General features: G+C 43.8%; 1 protein-coding gene across 30 annotated transcripts in view; it reads right to left on the minus strand.

Annotated features, from left to right (window-relative positions):
• NCOA2 (nuclear receptor coactivator 2) overlaps positions 1–20,684 on the minus strand; it is a 299,083-nt gene that overhangs the window by 97,714 nt on the left and 180,685 nt on the right. For all 30 annotated transcript variants that reach the window (XM_070075148.2, XM_017341389.4, XM_089335359.1 and 27 more), the window contains 2 exons: positions 16,322–16,426; positions 14,327–14,499 (listed from right to left, as the gene is read on the minus strand). In XM_070075148.2, the coding sequence (XP_069931249.2) occupies positions 14,327–14,499; positions 16,322–16,407 (259 nt within the window). In that variant the 5' untranslated portion in view covers positions 16,408–16,426. The remainder of the gene's footprint in view (positions 1–14,326; positions 14,500–16,321; positions 16,427–20,684) is intronic.

A 20,684-nucleotide genomic window follows, 5' to 3' on the forward strand; every position in this document is an offset into this window, starting at 1 on the left:
ATGTCCGCCAATGGATGAAGAAAATGTGGCCTACACGTACAATGGAATATTAGCCTTGAAAAAGAAAGAACCATTGTCCTTTCCAACAACATGGACGAGCCTTGAGAACATTATGCTAAGTGAAATAAGCCAACCACAAGAAGACAAAAATGAGGCCACTTATATCAGGTATCTCAAGCAGCCAAACTCCTCTGGGTGGAAGAGAAAGTACCTGGTACTCACCAGGGGCTTAGGGGCAGAGGAAATAGAGTTCTCTTCACATAGAGTTTCAGTCATGCAAGATGGCAAAGTTCTAAAGCTCTGATGTATGATGGCATGCATATAATTAATAATACAGTAATGTACACCTAAAATTGGTGAGAACAAATTACATTATTTATTTTTTTTTACTACCTTCTCCCCAAATTGGGAAAAAAACATGTTTCTTTGGTGGGATCAATTTGAAGTTTCATGTGTTATATTACTGTATAATCCATCTCAGTATGAAAATTTACTTAAGCCTGAAGTCCACAAAAAGTCACATTTGACTCTCCCTCATTCCTTTCTTTCTTTCTTTTTAAAAAATATTTATTTATTTATTTGAGAGTTAGGGAGAGACACCTAACGGTCTTCCATCAGCTGGCTCAGTCCCCAAATGGCCACAGATGGCCGGGGTAAGCCAGGCTGCAGTCAGGAGCAGGGGCTTCTTCCAGGTCTCCCACACGGGTGCAGGGGCCCAAGCACTTGGGCCATCTTCCACTGCTTTCCCAGGCCACTAGCAGGGAGATGGATTGAAAGTGGAGCAGCCAGGACTCGAACTGGAGCTGATATGGGATGCCAACGCCACAGGCAAACGTTTAACCTACACATCACAGGGCCGGCCCCAGCCCTCTCCCTCATTCTAATATATACAACACACCGGGGAAATGGCTGTTCTCACTCATTTGTTTTAAAGAAAGGAAAACCCAATATATCTTTGAAATAATGTACTTTAAACCTAAACTAACCAATGGATGGCAATAATAAAAGGAACAATAGTGGTATTTGTTCTCTTATATCTATTTATACCCATGTTTAGTATACATAAATCTGATATTTAGCCATTTCTGATATTAACAGTAAATAAATAATATATATTCAGAGTGAGTAAATTATAATGCAATTGGAAGCTCCTATCTCCTTACCACACCCCAAATATTTAATTCATTTTTCAAAGACAGCATCATTCTTCAAACTAAAAGAGCAAATTAGATGTAAATAAACTTTAGCTCAGGGCTGGTACTGTGGTGCAGCAGGTTAAAGCCCTGGCATCCCATATGGGCACCGGTCTAGTCTCAGCTGCTCAAGAGGATCTAGCTCTCTGCTGCGGCCTTGGAAAGCAGTAGAAGATGGCCTAAAGTCCTTGGGTCACCCGTGTGGGAGACCCAGAAGCATCACCAGGCTCCTGGCTTCAGATTGGTGCAGCTGCAGCTGTTGCAGCTATCTGGGGAGTGAACCAGCAAATAGAAGACACCCCCACCCCGTCTCTGTCTCTACCTCATTCTGTAAGTCTGTCTTTCAAATAAATAAAATAAATCTTTTAAAAAATAAACTTTAGCTTATGGAAATTTAAACATACCTAGAAAATATAAAAAAATCAATATATCCAGTATCTGTATAGCACTAGCTAACAGTGAATGAGCTTTGCTTTCTGCATCATACGTATCATTTAATATATATATATAGTATATATTTCACTATGAAAAATATCCCATAGTAAAGATCACAAGGGGCCCGCACTGTGGCATAGCAAGTAAAGCCGCCACCTGCAGTGCCAGCCTCCCATGTGGACGCCAGTTCAAGTCCTGGCTGTTCCACTTCCGAACCAGCCCTCTGCTATGGCCTGGGAAAGAAGCAGAAGATGGTTCAAGTCCTTCTCCCACACAGGAAGACCCGGAGGAAGCTCCAGACTCCTGGCTTCAGATTGGCCCAGCTACAGCTTTTGCGGTCATTTGGGGAGTGAACCAGTGGATGGAAGACCTGCTCCCCTCCCCCGCTGCCTCTGCCTCTCTCTCTCTCTCTCAAAAAAAAAAGATCCTAATTAATCATACTTATTTTTTCTAGGATTTCAAAATATACCCTAGATGACAAGCTGCTTGGATTTTTCACCATTATATAAACAAAAAGTGCTCAACTTAGCAGTCCATGAAAGTTAATGGCTGACCACTCAATTTTCTTTAAAGCACCACCACACTTTCAGGAGGCAAATGAAAATACCGTAAATAACATCTGTCATGAGACAAGTTGTGATTTGTAATCTTTGTACAAGAAACAGAACCTATTCACTCAATTACTAGAGTACAAATTTCAAGTTCTAATATTTTCAATGGTATTTATACTGATATAAAATCACTCTGCAAGGCTAGGCATCAGAAAAATCTGACAAATATTTATTTTACATAAACTAACAATAAACACTGTGCTCAGAACTGTAGTAGGTGTGAGTGATGATACAATCTCTGTCATTAAGAAATTTGTCACTCATTCAGGGAAGACAGAGAAGTACACAGAACACAGTAAGATTAGACAGTACAAGAAAATGATGGGCATGGCAAAAGAAAAGAGTTCATAAAGGCTTGGAGACTAAGAGGTGCTTAGTGAAGGCAGTGTTTGAGATGGCCCTTGAAGAATGAACAGGAGCACGATGGGAACAGACAGAAATAGAAAAAGGAGGTGCTCCAAACAGAGAGGAAAAGAGCATGAACAATGATACTAGGGCAAAAAAGTACCAGTCTGTGTTAGCAACAACAGCAGTGCAGGGTAACAGTCGTGGCGTGCACAGACTGAGGAAAAAGAATGTAAATAGACAGCAGGAGGTCAGACTGCTCAGACATGGGTCTTGGTGAAGCCACAGGACCTTCTACAGAAAACCATTTACCTTGACTCCTTATCACTGTACTCTGCCAACCTACAACAGCTAAAATACTCAACTCTGATGATCTATTAAATGTGAGCCACTGCCTGCAGCACCGGCAAATGGGTGCTGGTTCGAGTCCCGGCTGCCCCACTTCCCATCCAGCTCTCTGCTATGGCCTGGAAAAACAGTGGAAGATGGCCCAGGTCCTTGGGCCCCTGCACCCCATGGTAGACTCAGAAGAAGCTCCTGGCTCCTGGCTTCGGATCAGCACAGCTCCAGCCATTGCAGCCATCTGGAAAATGAACCAGCGGATGAAAGACCTTTCTGTCTCTCTGCTTCTGCCTCTCTGTAACTCTGCCTTTCAAATAAATCTTTAAAAAAAAAAAAAAAGGTGAGCAGCTGTCAACCAGCTGATCAACCAGCCCAGAGCGGAGAAGAGAAGCTTTCCAGGCAGAAGAGCCAGAGGCAGGAGCCTGAGCCAGAGGCAGTACAGCTTACGGAGGAGCAGTTGCGAGCTCAAGGCAGTTGTGGGTCAGAGCAAGGGAGGATATGGGAGGGCTGGAAACAGACCACAGAGGGACTTGTTTCTTACCAATGAGGGGTCTTCTTCTGACTTTTATCATTGACTCTACCGGCAGTCATTGAAACTGGGGCAGAATGACCAACCTGGCTTCCTCTAGGGCAGCCTTAGGGAATACCTTTGTGCAATTCTTGTAGACCAATGCCCAGGACTGCTCCCTTGGGCACAGTGGCAGACAGAACTAAGCCCCAAGCAGAAGGCAGGCACTGATGCCTGCTGGTTCACTCTCCCCTGTCAAGTGCAGGGAAGGGCTGAGCAGCCAGGACACATGTGGATGGCTGGGGTGAAGCTGGACCAGTGGGGAAGGCTGGTACCCAGAGGCCTCAGTCCAAGGGCTCCTACCTGCAAGCATGCCCGCAGTCATCACAAGCTGTCAGTAAGTCATCAATGACCATGCATAAGACACCACAAAATATGGTTTTACATTAAAAATCTTGTGATCTTCATGTGAACTTGTACACGGGAGCTTCTGGGTTCGCTTCCCACCCTTCTCTGCCCCATTGTCAGTATCATTAAGCATGTCTCGCACTACCTTATTACCTCTGCCATTACCCCCGTCCTTTCCTCCTAGCCTAAATCCCCTCGAAAATGAAAGAAAATTTTAAAAATCACCCATTATTTTTTGTTGTGAATGAATCAGATGCTTTATAGCATTTGTTTCAGCCATTTTTTCTTGTTAGCTATGTGCCCCCTGTTCCCTGGGGTCAGTAGCATTAAAAAAGTCAACCACCTCCCATTCCTCAGACAGGGTATCTCTGAGGTCTAGGGACTGTGATGGGGGCCTCAGGCCAACTCTGTTGAAGATGGTCGGAGGCCTCTCATTTGATCACCTTCTCCAAATTCCAATCACCTTATTAACTCCTGACCTTACTACGGCTCTGACTGGCCCTCTGTAGCCTCAAATGCAACCAAATGCTTCAATATATCTTACTCTGTTGCTAAACTGTCTAACTTGACATATGCTGTAGGCCACCAAGTGCTCTGGCTTCTTTAATCATACTCATTTCCTACAGTCCCCAAGCTGGTTGTGTGGAAGCTCAAAAAAGCCAAAGCTCCAAGGAAAGGAGCCCTGAACTTACTTATCATCGGATGCCCCCCAATGAAGAAGAGTATGTTTTGCACATAGTATTTACTCACTTAAGAGAGGCATTGCATGCATGTTTTTGCTTGTGGATGACATTAACACTTATAGTGCAGTGTTACAATTAATTCCTTTTCATACAGTACGAGTGGATCAAGAAAACAAGGCATAGCTACTTTCGATTAGAGTGTGAAAGTCAGTTTAGGTCTTGAAGTAAGAGCCAAAGGAATAAACTGTTAAAACCCCAAAGCACGAGGGTACATTAAAGGCCTTACATCCTCTTCATCCAAAAGCCATTATGTAAACAAACACACGCTTCCATTTACTTAAGAGTTGAAACAAGTAATAAGGAGATCCTAGGAGGAAAGCACAGCAGGCATTCCACTCCTGCTCACTCTTCCGTTTAAGGATTCATGAATAATGTCAGTCAATCCACGTGAAACCGCACGGAAGTGAAGTATGTGAAGTTCAGTGGCAAAATATTTTACCTTCATTAAAGCTGCAATGGCAAGGATATGCTGCTGATCAGAACTTACACTATGAAACCAAGAAATAAAATCTGGTTTCTCTCTAGAGGCATGGAAACACACAAAGCCCAACACAGTTTCAGATCTTCAAGAGTAAAGCCAGGGTTGGGCTCTTTCTTGTTTTGAGGTAACTCAGGGAGAAATGAGAACTGCCAAGCCCACTGTCCTCTTCAGCTCTTCCTAGGGCAAGATTCTTGTGAACGTCACTCAGGTGAACGTGGACAAGCAGGAAGCAGACAGAGCACAGCAGCAGCAACAGTGCTGGTGAGAAGGGTCCAGATCTGTTTACATCAAGTATCTATCTCTGCTTGAGTAGTTTCGATAGTTTATTTACTTATTCCTACACTGAAATCAAAGGAACATCATAAAAATATTAAGGCTTAAATGGTAACAGAAAAATACATACAAAAATTGCTTGTTTCCTTATCAGTAGTCCCCTTACAAAGAAAATCTAGATTTATTGGATGGTACTTCCACGTATACACGTCAGAAATGCTAAGAGTAACGGAACTGCTATTCACTAAACCTTGCCACATGCCAAATACTAGCTTAAGCCCTTAATAAACAGTACAAAAGCACTCTTCACAAGAACTTTATGAAGGGGGCATTACTATCTCTTTTTAATAGATCAGGAAATAAAGGACTAAAATGTAAGAAACCTGTACACAGGTAGTGAACAGAGATATTGGGGCTCAGTGGATTTTTTTCTTTTTTTTTTTTTTTTTGACAGGCAGAGTGGACAGTGAGAGAGAGAGACAGAGAGAGAAAGGTCTTCCTTTGCCGTTGGTTCACCCTCCAATGGCCGCGGAGGCCGGCGCGCTGCGGCCGGCGCACTGCGCTGATCCGATGGCAGGAGCCAGGAGCCAGGTGCTTTTCCTGGCCTCCCATGGGGTGCAGGGCCCAAGCACCTGGGCCATCCTCCACTGCACTCCCTGGCCACAGCAGAGGGCTGGCCTGGAAGAGGGGCAACCGGGACAGAATCCGGCGCCCCGGCCGGGACTAGAACCCCGTGTGCCGGCGCCGCTAGGCGGAGGATTAGCCTAGTGAGCCGCGGCGCCGGCCAAGGGGCTCAGTGGATTTTAAATGAAGTCCCTTCTTTCAATGAGTTTATTAGGCTGATTGCACTGGTCTACTCCACTGGCTCTTATTATATCTCGCTGACTGACTCTGGCCATTCACTTGTCATCAGCACATTTAGAAACAAGTAGGATAAAAAACCTGGCATTTGAAATCCAAACTATACATAGTGTTTAAGAAGCTACTGTATTGGCTGGCGCCGTGGCTCACTAGGCTAATCCTCCACCTTGCGGCGCCAGCACACCAGGTTCTAGTCCCGGTCGGGGCGCCGGATTCTGTCCCGGTTGCCCCCCTTCCAGGCCAGCTCTCTGCTGTGGCCAGGGAGTGCAGTGGAGGATGGCCCAAGTACTTGGGCCCTGCACCCCATGGGAGACCAGCATAAGTACCTGGCTCCTGCCATCGGATCAGCGCGGTGTGCTGGCTGCAGCGCGCTGGCCGCAGCGGCCATTGGAGGGTGAACCAACGGCAAAGGAAGACCTTTCTCTCTGTCTCTCTCTCTCACTGTCCACTCTGCCTGTCAAAAAATAAAAAATAAATAAAATAAAAAAAGAAGCTACTGTATTAACAGAAAGTAAGAATACATGGTTTTATCAGTCTCCCGTTCAGTTTTGAAATAATGGAGAGTGTGTACTATCATACATACTCTCCTGGCAATCTAGAACACTGCCACCCGTGCCTTCAGTGTGAGAATGTCTACAGGGTATGCCCAAGAGGTGCTGAGTTTGCTAACCCATCCCTCTGGTTGACAACTCTGTCATTACCCTCAGTTTCTCCATCACATGAAACAGAAGCAACATCTGGGAGCCTCTCCCCCAAATCCCGACTAGCAGAGATCCTATCAGGAGGGATCTGATATCAGGGTCCTTTCTCTTATTTTGCTTGCTGACAGCCACGAGATCAGGCCTAGGCTTCAGCTTTGAATAACTGTATTTCCATCATAAGAATGTAAGTATCCAGGATGGGGTTAGAAAGAACAGGAAGGAAAGGCATCATTTTAACAGGGCTTCTACTTCTCTGACATGAGCTGCAGTAAGGTTGTTTCTGAGACTATTTCTTGCTTAAATCATTCCACTAGTTTATGGATTTCTGTATCAACTCACCTACATTTACCAATACAACCTGTTCAGTCAAAGGTACACTGTTAAAACCTGGCTCTTCAGTGGTGGAGGATAATGCATCATAAATTTTTATCACAAATTTTACTGGTGTAAATGCTGTGTAGTACATAATTTATAAACAATAATAAAACCCACAGCTCTATTGTAAATGCTATATAAATAAGTGATTCTTAGGATGTTTCCATTGATTTTTTGCCAAAATCTCATATGATAATGAACATGTGATTACAACTGACTAAAGAATATATATAGTTCCAAAGGAATGTTGATCGAGGGGCCAGTGCTGTGGTGTAGCGAGTAAAGCTGTCACCTGCAGTACCAGCATCCATATGGGTGCTAGTTCAACTCCTGGCTCTTCCACTTCCAATCCAGATCTTTGCTATGGTCCGGGAAAAGCAGTGGAAGATGGCCCAAGTCCTTGGGCCTCTGTACCCACTTGGAAGACCCCAAGAAAGCTCCTGACTCCTGGCTTTGGATTGGCCCAGCTCCAGCTATTGTGGGCATTTGGGGAATGAACCAGCAGATGGAAGACCCCCCTCCCCCTTTACAAATAAATAAATAAATCTTAAATAAAAAAAGAACATTGACTGAAATTTTCACTTAAGCTAATGAATAAGAAATTAAGTGAAATAATAAAGTTTTAAGTCCTATGTCAATTATTTTTGTTAGTTCATGAGTGACATTGAAGTGGGTAACATTTTTCTGTGGGTGCATGTAAGGGCCACTTAAATATTAGATGTTTCTTTTTTTGGGCTACAGTGACAGCCAACAGAAGAATAAATCACACCCCGATGTGTAGTGTGTGCTCGTCTCCATGGTGTGAATACTCTCAAACAATGCATCACTTACTGACTGACCAGAGACTTACAGAGATGCACAGTTGCCACCACTACACAGTGTCTGCCATGGAGACACGGTCTCTAGGGCACAGGGAATGGTCAAACGCAGCCAGATATTAGGAAAGGCTGAGCTTTAGTCTTATCTTTGCTTTTCATCAAATTTAATTATAAGTCTATATAATTAGTAATAATGACTGTGCTTAACAGTTGCCTTGCAAGATTCCTGCCAAGTGAACAACTGGCTCTCCTTGTTGACTGCAGCATGCTCCCATCCACGCCCGCTCCTTAAAACCCTGCTTTATTTTTTGATGCTGTCCTCAAAGTTAGAGGAAAATTGTATGTATTAAGCAATCTGGAATCCCAAAGTTCTCACACTGGAGCTACATATAAAAAGTAAATCACTAGAATAAATACTCATAATGAGAGACCAGAGTAATCTTTAGGTTGCCTGCTTCAACTAGGAATTTCCCCTCAATCTGGCTTGTACTGACACAGACTTTGGAAATCTATCTGTAAATGTTTGTGATTTTTCACAAATAAAACCGCTTTAGAAATATAACAAAAGTTTGAGACAAATTCTTATTTGAACAAACACATCCTGCATTCAAATATACCACACTAAAGGGGATTTTTTAAAGGATTCATTGATTTATTTATTTGAAAAGCAGAGGGATGGAGAGCGAGGGAGACACAGAAAGAGTGCATCCATCTGCTAGTTCACTTACCAAATGGATACAACATCTGGGGCTAGGCCAGGCCTAAGCCAGGAGCCAGGAACGCTGCCTGGATCTCCATCATGGCAGGAACCCAAGTTCTTGGGCCATCATTTGCTGCCTCCCAGCTGCATTAGTAGGATGCTAGATCAGAAAAGGAGCAGGACATGAACCTGCACTCAAGGGATGCCAGCGACACAAGTGGGAGTTTAAACCACTGTACCACAACACCTACCCCATTAAAGTGGATTTAAATGAAGTGGCAAATGGTTTCTAAACATTGGGAAAAAAAACTTCACTCACAATAATTATTTTAGGGTATTAACAAAAAGTGCGGCTACTTGATGTTAACATAAGAGGTATTTATTTATTTATGTGAAGGACAGAGTGACGTATCTTCCATCTGATGTTTCACTCTCCAATGGCTGCAACAGCTGGGGCTGAACCAAGTGGAAACCAGGTGCCAGGAACTCTATCCAGGTCTCCAATGTGGGTGGCAGGGGCCCAAATTCTTGGGCCATCTTCTGCTGCCTTCCCAGGCTCAGTAACAGGAAGCTGGAGTGGAAGTAGACTGGAATCAGTACTCCAGTATGGAATGCCAGTATTGTGAATGGCGGTTTAACCCACTGTGGCACAATGCTGGCCTCCAGAAATCACTTTAATTAGCGTAGAATTGTGGCACAATGGGTAAAGCAGTCGCCTGTCTTGGCAGCATTCCATATGGGTGCCAGTTTGAAACCTGGCTACTCCACTTCTGATACAGCTCTGTGCCTGGGAAAGCAGTGGAAGATGGCCTAATTACCTGGGCCCTGCACTCAAGCAGAGACCCAGGTGAAGCTCCTGGCTTCGGATCTGCCCAGCTCCAATTGTTGAGGCCATTTGGGAAGTGAACCAGAGGACAGAAGACCTCTCTCTCTGTCTCTCCCTCTCTCTGTAACTCTGCCTCTCAAATAAAATAAATAAATAAATCTTAAGAAAAAATAGCACAGTATAACTATATTAATTTTTAAAATTTCCCTAAATTTCACACTTCATACTTTATTGTTATTTTTATAAAAGAAAACAGCATGTATTTCCAATAAAAATGAAATTGGACACAGTAATGCAAAATGAAATCACTTCTATTTTTCACACTACTCGTTCTTCTGTGGAGATATGCAGTGTGAGCCTCCCCAGCCAGGGGACAGGGCTCTGTGATAGCCATGACTACTGCTGGCAAGCCACAGATGACAGAGTTTTAAACATTTGTCATCCTCCTTTCATACATAAAGGAACTTCACGCTTCATTATCAAAAAGCGGCTGCAGTAGCTTAGGTGCACAGGCTGGGATTGAATGGCCCAGGCTCCCTCTGTCCTGTGCAAAGCCACTGTGGGGCTTGCCAAGCTACCAAAGTACCCTGGGACTCCCGTTCCCCACCCGTGACAAGGGAACCGATACACCTGTTTCACGGTGCGTTTGTGTGTTAAACAGGTCACTAAATCTGAGTACTTTAAGAAGTACTTGGCAGACAGTAAGAACTAATGAAGTCTCAGCTGGTATTAACAATTACAGAGGGATCAGCATTATGGTATATATATATATATGTATATATATATATATACCATAATGGTATATATCTATATCTATATCTATATCTATATCTATATCTACATCTATATATATATATAGCGGGTAAAGCCTCTGCCTGCCATGCTGGCATCCATTTCGGTGCCAGTTTGAGTCCCAGCTGCTCCACTTCTGATCCGGCTCCCTGTTAATGTGCCTGGGAAAGCAGCAGAAGATGGCCCAAGTGTTTGGCCCCTGTACCCACATGGGAGACTTGGAAGAAGCTTCTGGATCTGGCCTGGTTTCAGCCTGACTCAGCTCTATGAGCTGTTACAGCCATCTGGGGAATGAACCAGTGGGTGGAAGATATCTCTCCTTGTGTGTCTCTCGTTCTCTGTAACTCTGACGTTCAAAAATAAATAAATAAATCATAAAAGAAAAAATCCCCTGAGAATTTAAATTTAGTAACAGCAAAAGTCTGACTTGGTTACTAAATAACTAACAGTTAATAACTAAGAAACTGGGACCAGTGCTGTGGCGTAGTGGGTAGAGCCACCATATGCAGTGCCGGCATCCCATATGGGCACTGGTTCGAGTCCCAACTGCACCACTTCTAAGCCAGCTCCCTACTAATGTGCCTGAGAAATCATTGGAAGATGGCGTAAGTCCGCAGGCCCCTGCACCCATGTGGGAGACCAGGAAGACACTCCAGGCTTCTGGCTTTGGATCAGCTCAGCTCTGGCTGTTGTGGCCATTTGGGGAATGAACCAGTGGGTGGAAGACCTCTCTTTTTCTCTTTCACACACTCTCTCTCTGCTTCTGCCTTTAAAATAAATAAATAAATAAATAAATCTTAAAAAAAATAACTAAGGACCTAGGAATACGGATTACAGGAAAACCATCCACATGCACGAATTCCATGATACTTCATGGTGATCACAGTAGTAGCAACAAACTCGTGAGTATATTTGCTGTGGTTCTAGCAGGCCTATTCCGGCGTGAATGCGTTTGGAGTACTAGCATCTATGACCTATGAGTGTCAGATAGCAGCACAGCCAAAAGAATGCATGTGAAGTCAAACGGATGGTAACTGCCCCTCCAAATCCACATCCCTTAGGCCATTTAAAAATACCCTTTATGAAACAAAAGAAAAGCTAAAGAGCCGCTGATGAGAGCAGAGGAGGGGAAGAGCCTACCAGGCTGGCTGGCACACCCCAGCCTTCCACGGCAGGGGGCTCCAGCAAGAGGAGCCCAGCTCTCCCAGTTGTGAGTTCCTCAACGTGGATCTGCCAGCCATGCAGTTTCACCTCTCTAGGACGAACACGCGAGCTTCGGACATTAACAGGCATGTTCTCCGGAGCTCCCAAATGAATTCTTCTGCAAGCTGACTACTGTGATGGCAATACAAATGGGGCTTTGATAATGGTGTAGAGATAGAGTTGGCTATTATTTACGCTGATTGGCAGAGGGACCAGCCGGGACACAGAACAAGGGAGGAGGGCTCAGGCATGACTTACGAGTTGGTCTCGAACCCTGGCTGGCTGTGAGCTGCCACAGGAAATCAAAGCAGCCCAAACAGAGCTGTGAGTAGAGAGGAATGCATAGGCTGCACAGAATTTTCTAGCACCAGAAAAATTGTACTTCCTCCAAATGACCCTGCAGGGACAATATTAACAACTATCCCTCTTCTGCTTTCTACAAGGAAGACGTTACTGAAGATTCTCACCCAGCTAAAGAAAAAAAGGTGCCCTTCTTCCTACAGTGAGGAAGAAAACTGTTATTATCTGCTGAGTATTTACCCTGACACGTACTGGCTAAACGCATTTACGCGGCTCACAGATTCCTCGACAGTCACACAAACCGGGTGTCACTGTGGCTGAATTCTACACAAGGAAACCGAGTCTCAGAAAGAGACAATACTTTGCCCAGGTTCAAAAAGTTCTTAGATGGCTCAAGTATTGTCGCTTGGCTTCTGCTTTATTTGCTTCTTCTTCTTCTTTTTTTTTTTTTTTTTTCAAACATTTATCAAACAAGGGATATTCTTAAAATATTAAACTCAATTGAGAACTTCAAAGTCTATCGGCTTTTTTTTTTTTTCCCTCTTGCTTTCATTCAGTGTTTAACTTTTGCTTCACTTTTCAAAACATGCTGCTTTTCAAATTAGGAGGAGCACCATTATAAGAATAAGACATGACAGGGTGTTTATTATTGCTGCTTCTTGGGTGGTTGTGGTATGCAGCCTTATGATTAAAACTGCAGTTAAGGTATGGCACAGGCCCAGCGTGACACATCTTAACGTGTCTTATGGTTTGAGGGGGGAATTACCAAGGTTTTGCAAAACTTTAAAAACTTGTGCAAGACTTTCACAGGGTGTGAACAATATAATTGTTTGAAAATGTAAAAGTACTATTTAACATGCAGTATTCACAAAACTGAATCATTGTAAGACCTTAGAAATCTGAGGCAAAAAGCTTAATGGTTTCTCTACGGCAATGCTGTCAGCAACCAGGAAGACACAACTTCAAAGAACCATAAGCTTAACCAATTATTTTCCCAAGAGTTGTAGCTGTAGGAATATTTTACCTATTTCCTGACACCAAAAAAATAAAGAAACAGAAGACAACGGAGTTTTTGACAACTAGTGAACCTCAAAGGGAAAAGACAGAGGAGAGAGATGACGGGAGTCTGAACTGCACACTGAAAAATCCCTTAGATGGTGACCATTATGATGATATAATCCTGATGGGAGAACCAGGAAATAGAGACTGGTTTTTGGAGCAGGTTAGTGTTAGGAACTGTGATGTGCATGCCATGTGAATATTTTTAAGTTCTCAGAATACAGAGCTATGTTTGTGAAACTTTTGTATAGCACTTAGCTTAATAGTCTGCAAGAATATGTAAAATGCTATGATGATAATATGCTAATATGTAGCTAGGATTTCACAACAGACAGGAGCAGATACAGTGTGAGGTTCAGATATCTACAAAGACTAAAGAGATTATTTTCCTAAACATCTTTTTTTGATTATTGCACAAAAGAGAGTAAAACACATAAACTCTAGGAGATGCACCAAGAGACTGCTGAGTAATAAACTTAAGATGTTCTTAAGTTTTTAAAAAGTACTCTACTAAAATAAGTGTATATTTAAAAGAAAAACTTTAGTCTGGTGTCACTTTATTACACAATGTTCTTATATTCTATTTGATATCATATAAGAATAAAATCCATCCCAACTAGTAGGGGAAGCAAACACAACAGATCCGTGCACCAAGACACTGTCCTTACATGTCTAATAAAGACTTGCTTTTTGGCACCACAAAGCCAAATGTCTTTTTTTTTAAAAAGGGCAATTTCTTGATTTCTGTAGGCAAAAATACCAGAGAAGAGATGCACAAAACGACCTCAAGGAAAAAAGACAACCACAGGAAGCAATCCGTCATGTTCTATATTTCATCTTCACAAAAGAATTTCTACTTGAGGCTGGAAGCATTCAAAACTGTTGTCACTCAGGATAGGAAATTCTCAGCCAGAGGCTGGGCCAGCAGAGGCTCAGACTTAGTCAACACTGCCGAGTGCTGAAACAGGAGGTGGTTCACTTCCTTACTTCTGGTTTGCATCTCAAACTGGCTTGTCGTTTGCACATTATGATAGGCACTTGCTGCGCAGGCTCTGAACACTGCAGGGCGGCAGGAGGAGCAGGAGTGGGCGCCTGACTGAGCTGACCAGATGAAATGCTACATCACCCAAGCTCACCTCGGTCTCCTCTCATCAGGGAACGTCTGAATTTTATATAAAGCCTATTTATAAACCACTGCAAGTGATACTTGCATTCATCTTGCAATGTGACATCATTTCCTCATCAATAATTTAAGCATGAGAAATGGATTAAAGGGACTCTGAAGAGACTTCTCACACAAGGAAAAGCAGAAACCAACTCAGCCCTCTAAAATGTTCATTCAGTCCTCTTACCTTGTTCTTTGATCTGACGAATTTGCTTCACAGTTTCTTTTAAGATTGCACATTTGTCAGGTTTAAAGTTAAAGTTGTCTATATCATTAAAATTTGCAAAAATCAGCTCTGCAAGTTCTTCGATGTATTTGTTTTCCTGTTCACGGTTACGCTTCTCAGTGTTCCTTTTGGGACTAAAAAAAAAAAAAAAAAACCACGTTTTTATTACATATTTTAAAAAGAGCTATCCTGAAAAAGGATTAACAAATTAAACAAGTTCTAACACAAAGACGGCAAACAAAGTTACCTATATAAACAGAGAGAAGTACTTTTAGGGGGAAAAGTCTATTTGTTCTAATATGTTGCATGTTTGTTAGAAAACCAGACTTTTCTCCAGCTTGTCATCTTCCATTTACTTGTGGTGAGTGTCTCTCACTGGGCCAGGCAACAAGGACCTGGACAATGCTTCTCACTACTGTGTTTAATACAGAGCCTGGCATAGGTGGGCATCGAATTGACAGCCACATAAGTAAACAAATGTCTTAAGAAGGTCAGAGAGGCTACATTTATAAAACCTTGGGAATTTCTTGAAGATTAGTAAAAGCAATGGAACTTAACCTAATTGCAATAGGAATAAACACATTTCAACAAGCTTTGGTAAAATTTGAAGGAAAAAAAAGAAGAAGAAGAAAAGAAAAAGAAAACCAACGTTTGCAATTTCAGCTGGCCTGGCACCAGCCCAGCATGTAGGACTCCTGTCCATTAGGGAGTGGTCCAACAGCCCGACAGGCAGGAGGCTGTGGTTTACCAGAAGGTCCTGGGGAACCTAGAGGCCAACACAGGAGCTAGAGATGGGGCTTTAGCAAGCCTGTTGTTTTGCATGGCAACTAGAAGGGTGTACAGAATATAAAATATTGGCTCTATGCCCTTTCTCTCCTTCCTCTGCTAATGACTTTTCCTAGCCTTCCTCCCTACTGCTTCCCTGTCTGATTTTTTTCCTGGCCATTGGAAAGAAATAACTGTTTTTACATAACTTTTAAAATAATTTCTATGATTTAAAATATCAGAAGTGTGAAAAGTCTCTCTGCTACCTTTGTTCCTATTTATCTAGCTCACCGTCTACCAAAATGATGAACAATTATTATTGTTTCTTGACTATCCTAAAATAATATCAATTCAGATTTTTATTTTTTTTTACTTTTTTATATAAATGGTAGTACTCCATAATATTTTCTAAACCTTGCTTGTTCTCTGTAACAATCTTTTTAGGAGGAAAATTTTTTCATATTAATCCATAAAGAATGTCCTCATTCTTTATCATAGCTGCATTGTCTTCCAGGGTCTAAGTATATCAAAGTTATTTACACAGTTCCCTACAAACATTTTTCCTAATCCTTTGCAATTAGAAACAATGTTGCAATGAGGAACCTCTCTCTATATCATATATCATTTGCAAGTGTCAAAGAGTGTCATAGGAAAATTCCTAGAATCAGAGCTGCTAGTTCCAAGAGGATATGCATTTAACTATTCACACATTTACTCATAACACATGAGAACTAACTTGCTCTAAAATATCTGTTTTATGCACTGAAGAACCACAGTCATTGGTCTCAACTCAAAAGCAAGTAGATTTAACATTTCAGGTCAGAAAAAAGCAAAACAAACAAAAATTAAACCCAGTATAAAATCAACAGCAAATGTTTTTATTGTAAGATCTTTCTGTCATTATAGCATTCTGTGATCTAACAGAAAATAAAATGTAAACCTCAAGATTAAGGAATAAAGTGATTGTAAGAGTCAAACACAATAGGGGACTTTCCTCTTCTTGTAAAGAATAAAATTGGTTACTTATCTGCATATTTAAAATACAAGCTACTGCATATTTAAACATTTAACTGTTAAGGAGAAAAACTAAACCCAATATTCCAAATGGGAGTAAAATCAACGCTAAAACAACAAAGAAGCATGCATGTGGCTTTCAGAGCCAATACTGAGTCCTCTCGGCCAGACTCTCACCTGGGTCCAAGCTGGTCAGGACATTCCTTACGCTTTCTTGTCTCTGCCCTAGACGGGTCAGAGGTATTTTCTCCCATCCCACTCATCTTGAACACATATCAGCAACTGAAACAGAAAACAGGGAAGGAAAAAATGAAAAGAGCTGACGACAAAGTGTCTGTTCCTTTTACCAACAATACCAGAACCTTGATTTCAATCAGAAATATGACAACAGTAATTCACACGCTGTTTTGATCTATGTGCATGTATGATTTCTAATGAAAAACCATTTTTTAAAAAAACTTGCTTACAGGTTAAGTAAATGGGAAAGGTCAACTTTGTAAAAAAATTTATTTATTTATTTGAAAGGCAGATTTACAGAGAGAGAGTGAGTGCGCTTCCATCTGCTCGTTCATTCCCTAAGTGGCCACAACAGCCAGGGCTGAGCCAGGCCGAAGCCAGGAGCCAGGAGCTTCATCCAGTATCCCAAGTGAGTGCAGGGGCCCAAGGAATTCAGCCATCTTCCGCAGCTTTTCACAGGAGCATAGCAGAGAGCTGGATCGCATAAGGGATGCTGGCGCCCATACAGGGAGCTCTCGTGGCAGGCGGTGGCTTAACCCATTATGCCACAATGCCGGTCCCAAGGTCAACATTTTAAAAAGAACCAAGCATACTTCATTAGGCCCAAACTCTTTAAGCAGGAGTTGGATCTAATAGCATCATGAACTACAGTCTGCTAGTGCTGGGTGGGGGCTGCAAGCTTCCGGTTTCAGGAGAGATCTTGCACTCTAAGAAACTCCAGGTGTTGCAAAGGCTCCTCCCAGTCTCGGTGTTGGGTTGGCCAATGTGAACGCTGTGCTGCAATACTCATCCAGGACAGACAGCCCCAGGAAGAAACAGAGCCATGACACTAAGGGCTGAGGGTTTCCAAGTTTACTCAGGTAGATCAGATACCCTTGTGGTGGCCTCAAGTTCTGGCCCAGGGCCTGGGAACCAGCACTCCTCAAAGAGGATCTTCTGCTTTCTAGGGAGACTCAGCGCCGGCCCCCTGCAGCAGCTGTCTCCCTGGATGTGCCACGCTGCACACTGCCCGGGGGTGGCCTGGCTCACAGCCTGCCGCCCTGGACTTGCCTTCTCTCAGAGGGCTCTGGCTGCCATTACCAAAGGTCTTAAGAAGCACCCTCAAAATCAAGGGGCCTTTAGTGACCCCCAAGGGGCAGGCGGCCATCACTAGCTCCTGCTTCAGGCATTCCTTTCAGGAAGAAAACAGGACACAAAACCACAGAGACTGTGCTGATCTGTGCTAGCGGAAACAAACACTGAGTGAAGCAAGCAAGAGCTAAAGAGCAAGAGATGGTGAAGCTCTAAACGACCTAAACAAACAAGATTCAGAGGAAAGTGCAAAAGGTGCTTAATGACTGCTTAGCAAAAGGGAAAAAAGGCAACACAGTCCCAAAAGCTCAAGTCAGCATTTAAAACCTTTCCCAGAGCTCCAGTTCTCTGCTACTTCCCATCTCAGCAGTGTCAATCACCTTTATTTATTTGAGAGGCAGAGTTACAGACAGACAGAGGGAAAGACAAAGATAGAGGTCTTCCATCTGCTGTCTCACTCTCCAAATGGCTGAGCCAATCTGAAGCCAGGAGCTTCCTCTAGGTCTCCCATGTGGGTGCAGGAGCCCAAGCACCTGGGCCATCTTCCACTGCTTTCCCAGGCCATCAGCAGAGAGCTGTATCAGAAGTGGAGCAGTTGGGACACAAACCGGCACCCATATGGGATGCCGGTGCCACTGGTGGAGGCTTATTCCACTACACTACAATGCTGGCCCTGGTCTCCTTTACTTTTGAGAATGGTTTTTCTCCCCTTTTGGACCAGGAAAAAAAAAAATCAGAGGGAAGGCCAAGTCAGTAGAAGACTGGGAACGTAAAGAGGATGCCAGAGAGCAGCAGGCTGACCAAGAGCGGGATGAAGAGCAAGGTGGGCTGAAGACCTGACGTAAGACTACCCACTGTGTCATGGCCACACATCCAGCAGCTGCCTTCCATGAGCCCTGGGACACTCAGCCCCAGGCTCACTACACTCTCCTCTGCTCAATATTCTGATCCAACTCAGCAGCACAGTTTTTGCCTTTTTTTTTTTTTTAAAAGAACCATTTGTAAGAAAAATGAAGTAGTAGTATAGCCGTTGCAGGAGGCTGCACCAACTGTACATTTTCTTCAAGAGGTCACTTGCCGGGCACAGTTCTGTGCGCTGATGCCCAGCTTCCTGCTGTTGGGAGCAATGAAACCAAGTCCCAAGGTCCTGTGCTGTGGTCACAATTTTGGCTTGATAATAAGCCAAATCTGTACTTAGTAACTACTCATTAAGTACAGGGGTAATTCAAAAAGCTCATGGAAAATGCATATTATCAGAACAAATATTCATAGACTTTTTTATTTTTATTTATTTATTTATTTATTTATTTATTTTTTTTGACAGGCAGAGTGGACAGTGAGAGAGAGAGACAGAGAGAGAAAGGTCTTCCTTTGCCGTTGGTTCACCCTCCAATGGCCGCCGCTGCAGCCGGCGCACCGCGCTGATCCTGGCAGGAGCCAGGAGCCAGGTGCTTTTCCTGGTCTCCCATGGGGTGCAGGGCCCAAGCACCTGGGCCATCCTCCACTGCACTCCCTGGCCATAGCAGAGAGCTGGCCTGGAAGAGGGGCAACCGGGACAGAATCCAGCGCCCCAACCGGGACTAGAACCCGGTGTGCCGGCGCCGCAAGGTGGAGGATTAGCCTATTGAGCCACGGCGCCGGCTCCAAATATTCATAGACTTTTGAAAAATTGCTTGCATCAAAATAAACATGTTTTAATTCCACTTTTCTATAAACTTTAAAAAACAGTATTTTTTTAAGATTTATTTATTTATTTGAAAGTCAGAGTTACACAGAGAGAGGAGAGGCAGAGGCAGAGAGACAAAGAGAGAGAGAGAGAGAGAGGTCTTTCATCCGCTGGTTCACTCCCCAGATGGCCACAACAGCCGAAGCTGTGTCAATCTGAAGCTAGGAGCCAGGAGCTTCTTCCGGGTGCAGGGGCACAAGCACTTGGGCCATCTTCTACTGTTTTCCCAGGCCATAGCAGAGAGCTTGATTGGAAGTGGAGCAGCCGGGACTAGAATTGGCACCCATATGGGATGCTGGCGCTTCAGGCCAGGGCATTAACCTGCTGCGTCACAGTGCCAGGCCCAAAAACAGTATTCATTTATTTAGGGGAGGGAGGAGAGACACAAACAGAGCTCCGATCCTCTGGTTCACTCCCCAAATGTCCACAATGTCTGGAAAGAGGAACACAACCTAGGCTTCACACACTGGGTAGCAGGATCCCAATCCCATGAGCCATCACTATTGTCTCCCAGAGCCCACACTGGCAGAAGCTGGAGTTAGGAGCCAGAGGCAAGAGTCATACAGGGGCTGTTCTATGGAGCATGGGCCAGAATTAATGCCCAATTCTCATGACATGGTTAGCCCTGTGACCATAAAAAGCTGCTTTACCTCTCACACCTTCACTTCCTCTTCTGTAAAATGGGGTCTCATCAGCATCTACAGTATAAGACAACCGAGCAGGTTAGCAAATGGCAAGGGTCTCCTCATACATCAGCCATTCTTCCTCTAGCAGGGGTGGGGAACGTCTGGCCTGCAGGCTGTGTAAGGCCCAGGAAGTCATTTAGTCTGGCCCTGCCAAGGCAACCACAGTGAGGACTCGAAATTCAATAAATCTACAGCAGGCTGATTTCTCAGTTGATAATTCCATATGGGCTGCAAATGATGTTATAAATATCCTAACGGCCCTTGGCAGAAAAATGGCCGCCTGCACCTACGTAGCTAAATAGGCACAGGTCAGGTGGAAGCAGCAGCAAGATCTGGACTACAGGGCTTCCGCGCTTGATTCCCTTCCTGTCACCTAAACATCACCTCCATCCATTCAACAAAGAATGCCTGCCATCGTTAAGTGAGGCTCACGGCTCTGAGTCCAAGGAGAAATGAAGAAAACGGGGTAGGAGGAGAACTCAGTGTGAGGGTAAGGCACATCCACCCACGAGATGACTGTGGGGCGCTCCTCTGTAGGGCGAGGGCCAAAGCCTGGCTGGGGAGGAGGCCCTGAGGAAGGTGCAAGACTTCACACGGTGGGGAGCGGAGCTGGGGCAGCCCACAGGGTACTGGCGGAGAGAGGTTAAAGCAAAAAGCCCGATACCAGAATCCTTCTCAAATGAAACCTGCCTGCCAAGCATTCAGTTCTGAGGTTTCAGTCCTGAGCGTGTGAGACTAAACCTTACACATCCAGTCTAAGTGAAGCTGCAATGAACGACCTATGGAATCTGCACCCTGGAGGCAGCTTTCCATGTCATAA

Source organism: Oryctolagus cuniculus, chromosome 6 (genome assembly GCF_051225735.1).
Source record: "Oryctolagus cuniculus isolate XC-2025 breed Fujian yellow rabbit chromosome 6, ASM5122573v1, whole genome shotgun sequence".
NCBI lineage: Eukaryota > Metazoa > Chordata > Mammalia > Lagomorpha > Leporidae > Oryctolagus > Oryctolagus cuniculus.